The sequence below is a fragment of the Vidua macroura genome, chromosome 8, assembly GCF_024509145.1.
Source record: "Vidua macroura isolate BioBank_ID:100142 chromosome 8, ASM2450914v1, whole genome shotgun sequence".
In the NCBI taxonomy this organism is placed as follows: domain Eukaryota; kingdom Metazoa; phylum Chordata; class Aves; order Passeriformes; family Viduidae; genus Vidua; species Vidua macroura.
The window spans coordinates 17,916,685-17,928,751 of record NC_071578.1 but is presented as its reverse complement, the minus strand read 5'-3'; the positions used below and the strand labels follow the sequence as shown (position 1 = coordinate 17,928,751).

At 42.0% G+C, this 12,067-nt stretch overlaps 1 protein-coding gene across 1 annotated transcript in view; it reads left to right on the top strand.

Moving 5' to 3' along the window:
* WDFY4 (WDFY family member 4) overlaps nucleotides 1–4,923 on the top strand; it is a 113,408-nt gene extending 108,485 nt beyond the window's left edge. The window contains exons 58-61 of the mRNA XM_053983638.1: nucleotides 175–357; nucleotides 969–1,056; nucleotides 3,289–3,400; nucleotides 4,389–4,923. Of these exons, the coding sequence (XP_053839613.1) occupies nucleotides 175–357; nucleotides 969–1,056; nucleotides 3,289–3,400; nucleotides 4,389–4,455 (450 nt within the window). The 3' untranslated portion in view covers nucleotides 4,456–4,923. The remainder of the gene's footprint in view (nucleotides 1–174; nucleotides 358–968; nucleotides 1,057–3,288; nucleotides 3,401–4,388) is intronic.
* Nucleotides 4,924–12,067: the final 7,144 nt, after the last annotated feature.

The window sequence follows — 12,067 nt, the reverse complement described above, 5'->3', positions numbered from 1 at the left end:
TTTTCATGGAAAAAAAAAGTGATTTTTACTTTGTCTGGTTTATATCATCTGCCCAGTGGAAAAACAATGGTCAGAATTTACATCAGAGCAATTCAGCAATTTCTAATCAGCATTTAAAAGTTAGGAGGAGGATGAGTGTAGGACTTTGAGACACTGCCTCTTGCTCTGTTACAGGGTGACATTGTCTCCTGTGCGGGATCCTGCCTGTACCTGTGGACAGTCAATGGCCAGCTCCTTGCAAGCACCAGCACTGCCGCCAGCCCCACCTGCCACATTCTTTGCTGCTGCTTTGCTGAAGTGATGGACTGGGACACACGCAGCATCATCATCACAGGAAGCACAGATGGAGTGGTGAGGGTAGGTGGATGGGAGAGAGGAAAAGGAATCCTGATTCATTGTAGACCAGAGGTAGAGATTTTTTTATTCTAAATGGAGGGACAGAGCTACTAAAAGCCCATGCCGCTTTCTTAACAGTGCAGCAGAGGGCAGAAAATAAAAATCAGAGTAAAATATTGGCTTCCTATCAACTTTTGTCCTCCTGACAAGAGGACTTCTTGCGATACATGGAGAATTTTGAAAATGTGCTGTCCATTTTGGGGTGATTCTGAAAGCAAAAATTCTATCACTCCTCAGAAACATGTTTGAATATAGTTTCTGAGAGTTCACAGCTCAGTATGTTAAGTCCTACTTTCTCATTAGTAAGAATTCACTGCTGATTCTGCCTCCGGTATGGTAGGTGAACTTCCTGGGTTACTGGGATTTTTGATAGCATGTCAGCCTTGCAACCCCACCAGCTCCCTGCATGCATTTTTTCAGTGTGACACCCTCCAGGACAGTGACAGAAAGGAAGACAGCTGCAAAATCCTGGTGTTAGAAGTCCAATTCCCTTGCTGGGAAGCAGGAGCTGAATCTTTCTCTCATTGTTACAATCCATGCTTTTTCCATTTTTCCCCCCATCACTGGCACAGCTGTGGAAGACCAAATACAGCAACACCGCAGAGCAAGGTGCTGGACTGAGAGTGCAGAGCGGTGTGATGGAAGAGCCCGGTGGCACAGGTATGACCGCAGTGTGGGCTGGAACTGCAGCGTGACCCAGTGCTGCAAGCCTTGTTTGGCTGTGAGGAGGAAGAGAGGGGTGTGAGCACCATGGTGTGGAGGGGAGATGGTGTGGGCAACTGGTGCAGTCTCACTGTGACCAGCAACAGTGGTGGGTGGCAACTGCCCCACCTTGGAGACAGAGAGCACACCTGAGCCAGCCATCTCATGGGCACACCTGGATGAAGCTGAAGGCTTTTTCACAGGCTCTCCTGTGCATTCTGACAACCTCAGAAGGCCACCTTTCTACATGAACCCATGAAACCAATGGCTGGAAATAGTCCTGGCTCCAGAAAGTCCACTGCCTTGGCAGCTCTGCTGATGGTCTGTACTAAAGCATCTTGGCACCACATCAGAGTAGGCAGTGCCAGATCCTGCTCTGGGATGGAACAGAGAAGTTTGTTGTCTTTGCCACCTTAAAAGAAGTCAGAGGTCCTTCAAACTGGTGGGAGGCCAGCAGCACGCCCTAGTGCTTGGAACTGTTTATTCAAGGCTGTGTGCAGCTGAAGCTGATACCATGGAGTTCTCACAGAGCTGAGGTTAATGAGATGGTGGGACTATGGTGCTGACTGGAACTAAAAACAACTCAAGCTCAATTCTCTGTTTTAACAACTACAGGAGCTGAAACCTGTCAGAAATCTTTAAAGGCACATCCTAAATAGCACAGCTCTCTTCTTTTCCCAGTGCTTTTTCTAAGAGAAAGGAATTGTGGTGTTATTATGTATAATTTACTCCACTTATTTGCTGTGGTCCTCATTACAGACATTCTCTGTTACTTCAATTTTAGGCATGCAATTTGCATAAATATAGAGCTATAGATGTAACATCTGCAAAAAAAAAAGATATTATACAGTAATTGGGCATTACCACAGAGATCTTCAGAAGTGCTGCTCATGGAACTTGGCATCAGCATTGCTTAGATTGCTATGTGAAAATATTTCCAATATGCCTCTTTATGTTTAATGGCCTAACCAGATGCTTATCAAACCTTTTGTCATGCCTCAGAGTATCCAGAGCCAGATGCTTCTAGGAAAGGTGTAAGAACACCTGAGATGCCAGATGTGAGATAGTCTGGATGTGATAACTTCATATTTGTTTTTGTTCTCATTTCTAATCGAAGATTGTTTTGTCAATAACTCAAAGCAAAAGACTTAACATTCTTTCCAAAATCCCTGTGGTATTCTGTAGTCATTTTGTGGATTCTCTTTACCTATAGAAAAGTCTCTTTTGATTAAAGAATTTCTGAAGTTCTTGTCTATAACTTCCCATGGCAGGTCTTTCCAGGCATAATTCCATATGCATGTTTTTGAAGAGATTGATATTTTAGCTATTTGTAAAATATATATCTTAAGCAGTTTTCTAAATGAGGACTTAAAAGCCATCCATAGGAGCGCAGCAGAACATTCTTGTTTGTGTTTTTTTTCCAAGAGGTCCATAAAAGATTTGTGCCTATCCCAGGTATCCAGTGATGTGTAGAGACAACACCTGTTTGCACATGAACATAAGGCTGTGTGTTTTCAGATGGATATAGGAACAGCATTCTTTAATAAAGAGTTGAAAGGTGTAATCAAAGCAAGGTCATCCTCCCTTAACCTATTCAGATGACTACAGAATTATTTTAAATGACCAAATATTCCCACATCTTATTCTGAGCATTAAAGAAAATAAAATTAATATGAAACACAGTCATTAGAAAGGCCAGCGTAACCGTGATTGAGTTATGTTGTTAGGTGTGCGTATGTATGTGTGTGTATGTGAAATGTCCACAGCATTTAATTATTGGTTCTGTTATGAGCAGATTTAGATAAGTTGATAATACCAGGGCTTTATGTAATTTCTTTTTACTAGGCAATTATGGGCTGTATTATATCCTGGCAGCAAAGTATTGTGGGGCATCTTATTAAGCACAGAGCCAGTGAAAACTGATGAACAATTTTGCTGAACTAGGCATGCAATTTAGAAAGCAATAATACACAAATCCAATTTAGCACACAATTGATACCGCCGCACGTCAGCACATGTAACTATCATAGCCACAAATTAAATTGGGATGGGCCTATTTTGCAACAGCACAGGCCAAGATTAAATATATTTGTTTTCAACTTAACAACTTGCTGACCGTAAATAATAACAATGTCATCCATGCTGCCCCCTAGACGCTTTCTAAATATTTATTTTTAAACCACACAACAGGTAACAAGTGTGGAAAGCATCTTGTTCTCTGTCGGGAACTGAATCCCAGCGTTGCCCTGACTGGCAAGGCGAGCAGGACGAGTCCGGCGGTGACGGCACTGGCCGTGTCCAGGTAGGGCCACTGCCAGCAGAGGGGCCCTGGGGCTGGGCTCCTGTTGCTCATTCAGTTTGGGACTTTTTAGAGCTCAGTTGGACCTCTTGTAGCCAAAAGCAGCCCCTCAAGGAGCTGGCCTGGCTAGGTGCATTAATGAATGATGTTGGGGGAGTCATTGGATAGGTAGAAGACAAGCTCGGAGCAATAGCAGGTTTTGGCCAGAATAGTTGTAAAACTTAGTCACTGCTACACCATCTCTGCAGCACAGAAATAACTCCTGTCTTAGGAGTTGCTGGAGATACTACCTCCTTAAAATGTGAACTGGAAGTTTTTGGCCGAGGGACAACTTTGTCATTCAACTCCTCTCCATTTGCACAGCCAGCAGTATTTTAGTTTACTCAAGCCCCTCCCGCAGTCATCTGGCCGTAATATTTGTTGTTATCTCCTACTCCAGGATGCTGTGATGTACTGTAAAACACTTACTGTCTCTTTCTCTGAAAGTCTTGAAATTTTGACAGTTGATAAAATGTTCCTGTGTTCTGCATGCTCATCTTTCGAGCAGTTAGTGTGATGTTGATGTGCATTGGAAGGGGGAACATTTGGGGTGAGGATTAGTTTCATTATCATTGGTGGCACTGCATGCAGCAGAGATTTCATTGGCTGAACCCAGGATATCATGCTAACAAGTCTGAATTCTGAATCTGGACAGCAGATTATTTAACATTCATAGAATCTCAGAGAAGGGTAAGAGCTTCTGATCTGGTTAACTTGTCCCCAACTCACCCACTGAATTCCAGGAAATTTTGGATCCAATTCTAAGCTCAATCTTTGAAGTACCAAAACTCTGACTATTCTCTAACATGGGTCTTCAATTTTAACTTTAAAGACAATGTACTCCCCTGAATATTACATCCTCCTAATTGCTGCACATACAGGAAAAGCCTTGATCCTGTTTGTGTCTTCTTCTTAAACATGGTTTTCTTTGTCTTTTTCTTTCTTTCTCAAGAAATTCCTCAAAGCTCCTAGTTGGTGATGACTGGGGAAGACTCTTTTGCTGGTCTGTGGATGGATAGGAAGAAATAGCCAAGATTTCTTGGTCTTTCAACCCTTTGGATGGAGAGAAAATTTACCCTTCAGAGCATGAGAGAAGCAGAGAAACTGGAAGCCTCTGGTTGGGGACTGAATCTTAAGGGAGTTGTTGGACTGACCCTGCAAGTCAAGCATAATTTAAATTGGACACTGGACCCCAAAGCTGTGAGAAAAACTGACAGATATGCACATAGACAATGAGATTTTTGTACTATTTGTCTTGGGAAAACTTTTGTATTTAAAATGTTATTTTAGATACTGAATTTGACATAATACATTGTAGTTCACAAATATTATTTAGCAAATAAAACTGCCTTGATTATGCCAAAGAGCAGTGTAGCTTAGTAATAACATATTGCATTTTTAGTATCATGAGATAAAAAATACTTGGGCTTCAAACAGGTAAATGAGTATGTCCCAGTATTTTTGTTCTTCACTGACATGAAAGAATATTAATATCTCTCTCTTTCCTTCTCCCTGAATTTGTATTAAAATGTATGCATGCCTTTTGAAATGCTATTTTGTTCGCAAAGTGAAGTTTGGAATTCCCAGCCTGATGCTGGTACCTTTATCCAGCCCCACTGTGAACATGTGTTATGGTGCAATGTTTCCTATCTCTGACTTTTTCTTTATAATAAGGCAGGCAAAATGTATGGAATAGGTGAGGAGAAAGATCTGACATGGCTGGTCAACATTTTCCTTCTTTTCTGTCTTCTTTTTAACCTTGTCTTTACACTCTCTGGAAGTTCAGTATATTAGACTTACTTCAGGATTTACCTCCACAATCTCCCTTTATGGTAAAAGTGAGTATTTGTAGTAAATGAAGGCTGAGACCTACAGTGTAATAAATTCAAGTGCCATTTGTGTCCATAGTGGGGATGGAAAAACTGTGAAAAATCAACCTCTTTAACATTTTAGCATAATTGAAAGGAGCTAAATTGAGAACTCCCTCTCCCTTCTGCTCCTCCTGGACCTGGTGAAGAGATTGAATACTTTACCTCACATACAGAAGGGCTGAGCAGTCACACAGGCAGAGCAGCGTCCTGAACATGCTGAATGGGTGAGAGATGTGCCAGGAAGAATGTGAAGGACATTATGGGCCTGAAAGCTCTTTTGTTCATACCACCAAACACATCCTTGAGCAGAATTCCCTGATTTTCAGTGCACTGAGACTGGACAGCACAGCAGGAATGAAGCCCCATGTGTGCTGCACATGAGGAACAGCTGTATGCCAAAATCTTGGTGCTAGAGACTTGCTAGCATCATTAGGAGCAATCTGGACTAGAACACAGGTTTTTACCATTCTTTTAATTACACTATCAACTTTCTTCTTCCTATGGGACACTGCTTAGCTAATGACTCTTCCTTTGAGTTACGTTGCTGAATGAGCAAATTGTCCTGTAGCAAACAGCCTCCTTCCCTCCTTCCCATGCTGAGACATGTCCCCACCAGAGCCCCTCCATGGTTTGGCCTGATCTCCTGAGTGAGTGAGGTAATTGTCTGTTGAAAATGCAGTAATTAGATGTAAGCTCATGATGCAGGCATCCAAGGAAGTCTGCATTACGTCTACACAGATGACCTGTCTGGTCTTCCTTTCTGACCTCCACGTGCATGCCTTGGTGAGTCAAATACTAATCTTTCTGTGCTCAGGGAAATATACACTGAAAACAGGCCAAGACACACCAATATTCAAATCAAAATATGGAGCAAAGGTGAACTGTGCCTATCTTTATTTTTCCTGAGAGGAAAGGTCAGTTGTCAACAACAGTGTACTACTTCTTTTTTCTTCCTTCTGCACATTCCTTAGAAATTAGCTGAGATTTGGATACATGGACAGCAAGACTTGGATTTCTGTCAACTGCAAATACAGCTTTACTGAACCATGGTAAAGGTGATTAAGAGCTGTGAAAGAAGGTCACTACCTGTGTTTTCATCTACCTGGTAAGCATCTTGAATAGCTTGCAAATTGCCTCCTCCTTCAGCCGTTCCATGAAGCCTGTCTTTGCCAAGAGCAGTTGCTCCCTGTTCTAGAGCTGGCAGTGGCACTCACTGTGCAGCCTGGGCAGCTGCACAAATGGCACCAATATTCTAGACATCAACCTGTCTTTGTTTGGTATAAGAAGAGGCCAGCTGTAGGCTGGCCATGCATGGATTTGACAGGCTCAGCTCCTTGTGCCTAACATCACTTCTCTTAAATCTTCAGTAGTTGTTTCAGCAACATCTGTTTTGAATCACAGAGAACCGGTCCAGAGTGTGCATGTGTGAATGAAAGTCAGCATGTTAAATGTTTTCCCAAGTTGAGCATCTTCATCTTTCCTCATCTTCAAGGAGCTGTAATTTGGGAGAATATAAAAGGCAGATGAATAGAAGTGGGTTGTAATTTCATCCTGGTAGAAGTCCTCATTAGGAATGATTTGCTGTACAACAATGCTTGGTTGAAAACATTTTGCGTTCTTCTCTAACTCCAGATAATTTTTCCCAAACAACATAAATCATGGGAAGAAACACATACTGTGAGTACCAAAAGCATGACTCAGATTGCAGAGTTAAGGCACAAATGTCAGCATGCTGCAGATAACAAATTTTGTAGGCCTGATACAGCCAGTGTGTGTGACAGGACTAGAGTGCTACCAGGTCATTTTTCTACAGGTAATCTCTGGACAGGAAGTTTTTGCTCAAAATTTGTAATAAGTGGTTGAAGGATCACCTGAAATTAACCCTGTTGCAACCACCTGTTTTAATATCTGTTTTGGTCTCCTGCGCATTTGGTAAATTGTGAATATCCATGAAAATGTCCAGGAAATTCCATCAGCTCTGGATGTGGAGGTGGCTTTGACTGATACATAGAAAAGCCTTGGTGCTAGGCCAGGGGCAGTAGTGGTGTGAATTGTGAGTATGCTGATGTTACACATGCCTGGGATGTAGGGGTAGCAGATCTAGAATATGCTTGAAAAATGAGGTATAGCAATTCCACAGCAAATACTTTTAGCACAACTCCGTTGTTACTTTAAGTGGAACAGTGTGAACATCAACAGACTGTTATAATTATCTCCGAAGCAACTTTTGCACGGGGTAAGTAGCTCAGGATGAAAATTATCCTTAAAAGAAATTCAATGCCATAAGGATAAGAAATGCAGGAATAAGTTTTAACTCTGCCCTCTGGGGAAATGAAGAAGAGAAATGTGGAACAACCAAACCTTTGTGACTTTAAAAGCTAGTTTAATCTAATTGAGTACCATAAACCCTAAAATGCCTTAATTACACTTATTTGGTTATTACACAGGCTATCTTGCTTCCTTTTTCAGCAACAGAAGTCTTATAACACTGAGCATTAAGTAGAGTCTGATCTCTAGCATTTTGCGGGCTAGTTAACATTCATGAGGCAATATTTGCCTGTGCACTGCAAGGCCTTTGCATCCTCAAAAAAGAGAATTTATTTGAACCTTTTTTGATAAATCTATGCATGGCAATCTGTAATTCCCACAGGGAAATTTTCCCTGTAGTTGTCACTATGTGCTACTCTTCCCAACTCAGGGATCAGTTGTTGCATTATTGGTGTCACTGTTCAGATGTGTGCATGCCAATTATTGTCACTGAAGTCAGCCAGGATGATGGGGGTGTTTGAGAGGGTACAGGCTGGTGTAATTCCTGTGGAGGAATGACAACCCTCTCTGTACTTTTTTCTGACAGACAGTTTGTCATCAGAGCTCTTCCCAAGCATCAGGAGACTCATGAAAATTTGCCACATGAAATTTTTTAGAGGGCTTATCTAAAAGAGCTCGTCCTTATTCCCTGCACTAGGGTTAAATGTCTTAAGGAAATTGGTACCCAGAACCAGGCAGCCTTCAGCAGTACATTGGAATATTAGTGACCATAATGAATTAGTGACCACAATAATTAGTGATGTAATGAGTACTGAGCAAATGTAGCCCTTCTGATGGGGACAGTGGTGCCTCTGTCCAGCAGTCACTTGATGTGTTTCATATTCAGGTGTTGCAACTCTATGCATGTGGAGACTTTGGTGTGGAGCTGTCATGGGGGTAACAGCAGCATGGGAACTTCTTTGTTTCAGGTCAGAAATTGTCTCCTTGTTCAGTTTGGACATGAGGCTCTCAGGACTATGTTTCTCCCTTGCACATATGTTCTCTGGCCAAGAGAGACAACAAAATCTCCTGTTCCCATATCTACTCCAGTTTTGATGGGATGCTCTGCTCTCCTGAGGGGAGCACATGAAGTAAGCCACAGGGGTGAGAGTGCTCTTTTGCCCCTCCAGTGCTCAGTCCATTCCCTACCATCTCCTGGCTGTGGCATCTCCAGTGAAGAAGGGGTGGTAAGTTAAGTCTCCTCAGCCAATGTCAATGGACTGATCAAAATCAAATGCAGTCAAGGTGCAGTCATTTAAATTCCCACCTTTGACTTACACAGTTGCAGAGTACCAGATCTAGTAAGTAAGCAAAAGGTGTATCTTTGTGTGACAGTGGGACCATGGATGTTCTAAATGGTAACGGTATAAAGGAATTCCAGTAGTTACAGAAATAACCACAGCTACTGCCAGACTATGAGATTATTTGGTTGGGAAGGTGAAATCCTGATTTGCTCCAAAGCCTCTGTCTGCCTGGCTTCAGCCAGCATTTGTTGTGTCAGAACTAATTTGCCACCTTATTGTATAGCAGCCTGTGGTGTCCATGGGAGAAACTCGGGGCTCTTCAGAGCCTGATTATGAGCTGAATATATATTCCATATCTGGGCTGTATATTTACAGGCCCTCCTCTGTGCCAGTGCTGGGCTGTGATAAGTGGGAGGAGGCCCACTAGAAATCTACTGAAGCAGGTCTAATTGAACCAAATAGACCAGCTCAGTAGAGTAGAAAATAGTCCTTATATATCTACCCGAAGAAGATAATGACCTTTTAAATAACAGAAGTAATTTTATTTCAATACCCCAATTACTCTGAACTCTCAAATGTCAAAGTGCCAAGCACTTTCAAAATAACTTAATTTAGACATTTATAGCACTTAGACACTGCTAGTTTCTTATCTAACCTAATTATGGGTTGTACAGGAAATTGCAAAGCATCCCAATTAGTGTTATTTTTTATAGTAATGCATAGGAGCGGCCTTTGCCATTTGCTGTAATCATGTGCATGGTGATTTACTAATTTTGGCTTTTGTGTTAGTTCCTCTTCTATCCTCTGGTTGTTCTTTGAGAGCAAGCAAGGAGGAAGTAGAGGTAGAAGTGAGCATAGCTATGTTTGTTTGAGGGATTTGAAGGGCATATTTTCCTCTAAGAGCAGAGTATCGTTGCAAAGCAGGACCATTTAAGATGAAGAGGTGCCATGGAGAAAATAACTGTATAGAAAATTGTTGATCTTCCTCTGACCTGAGCACTTAGCCCATGATTCTTGACTTTTCTTATTCTATGTCCACCATGATATAATAAGGTCTTGGAGAAAGGAAAACATCATCTTGTAATTAATTACACATCTATAAGTATCAAAGTAACCATTGAAAGACTACAAAGAAAATTTCACCAAGTATAATATGCTTTAGTGTGAGAAGTGCAGAAAAAATGGATTTAGCTCCTTTTAAGAAGAGCTGCAAGGCCAAATTAATTCCTGGCCTAACTCTCTGGCTTCAGCCCCACAGGACTAGTTCAGGGGAAAGAGATGTGTAAAGCTGCTTAACTGATTGCCTGAAAAACCCCTTCACAGAGAGCACTGAACAGTTTTCATTCTAGTTCCTATGCACAGCAGGCAGAATGAGAGGTGGAGGAAATGGTGCAGCACCACTGAGCAGTATTCAGTGACTTCTTACTTGCTTTCATGGTAAGGGGAGAACATGCATCCAGTTACTGTTTGAATGTGACAGCTGTTCCCATCCACATGTGTTTTTTTGTTCTGTATATTTTATGTGATATCTTTGTTCTGTGCTGTGGTCCTCCACCCTCCTCAGTGTCAGGAGAGTTTGTCTTAGCAGTCAGAGAAGTTCCTGCAGGCCTCTTCATTCCTCAGGATAACCCAAAAGTATAAATGGCTAATTTCTCAAGGAAAGATGAGAGGTTGTGGGTAGTTATGTACTGCTGTTAGCTGTGCCCAAGGTGATGCCAGTCTGGAACAGGAAGGCCAAAGCCCCAGAGGTGATCTTGTCTTTTCACAGCTCTATGTACAAAGCCCAAAAGCACTCTTGTGTTCTCGTTCACTTCCTTATGGCAAAATACTGCTACAGACAAATAGATAGGATTTTAACAAGGCTTAACTCAAATTAAGTCCATGAGGGAAAGCTTGTGTTTGACCAAACCAGTCCCTTTCCCCTAAGTTTCTCCCTAGCCAGGATCACAACCCAAGTGAGATTGCCTATGGCCTCTGTGGACATGACCTCCTACTTCCCTGCTGTAAGATGCAGGGACAGATCCTCACAGAGCAGGTCTTAGATCCTCACAGCAGGGAAACACAGCTGCAGTTCCTGTCTCTGTTACGTAAAATGAAAACCTGAGCAGGTCTCAGCAGGAGGCTCACGAAGGGCTGCCAAAACATTTCTGACCATAGTGGTGGAAGACTGAAAAGCCCTTTGTGGGGTTTGGAAACAGCCCAGCAATGCTGGTAAGGAACAAGAGAGACACAACAGGGTGCCAAGGCACAGAGGATTCATGAAATGCCTATTGCTATGCAAGAGTCCTCCACTGACATGCAGTCTTTTGATCAGCCCAGCCAAGGTAGTGACATGGAATCAAAGCTGCCAGTGAAACAAAGCACTGGAATGAGTACATTTCACATCAGCGCAGAAAATTCAGAGGACCACTTATTATGCAGTAAGATTTAGGAATTCTATCTTTTACCCTGGCAGGTAAGACTGAAGCCAAAAAAGATCTTGGCACCTGGATGTCACTCACCCAAGGTGTGTTGGAGATGCCCTCTAAAAGCAGAATTTAACCTACAAAGTAAACATTACATGCAATCTTTTCTGGTGTGAGTCCCTCTTTGCCAGCATCACCTGGCCAAACCTTGGCTAAGGACAGAAGTTTATTGAACTTTTTAATGAAAAGAACCCCACAATTACGTTCCAGTTATACTAAAACAAATAATTTGCTTGCAATTGCAGAGATAATGGCATGCTGACCACACCTACCAATTAGAAAGTTGTAATAAAGAGTAATAAAATACCTTTTCCTTGGGCTGCAGATTCAACCCCCACACAGCCTGTGACACTAATATGATTTACTCCTATTTGCTGATGGAGGATTCTAGTAATAAAATTTAATGTGGAGGAACAAGGTGCATTTAACCAAAGCTGTAAACATATCTAATTCTATTTAAAGCTATTGGGTGCAGTACATTAACGTTTAACAATCCAATATTAAATTGGTGTGAAGCTAATAGAGCTGTATTTGTTAAGATTTCAGCACAAAGGCATGTTTTACCAATGACAACAGAAGGAGTAACCAAAATAGTGTGACTCAACAGACTCCAACTGCTGCTTAATAAGGTACTAAGAGTCTTCATGGGAACTCCTGTCATAAAAGAACTGTGGGCCACCTTCAGCTCTGTTGCTGTTCTGCTAAAGCCAGAGAGAGTTAGGCTAGGGATTAATTTGGCCTTGC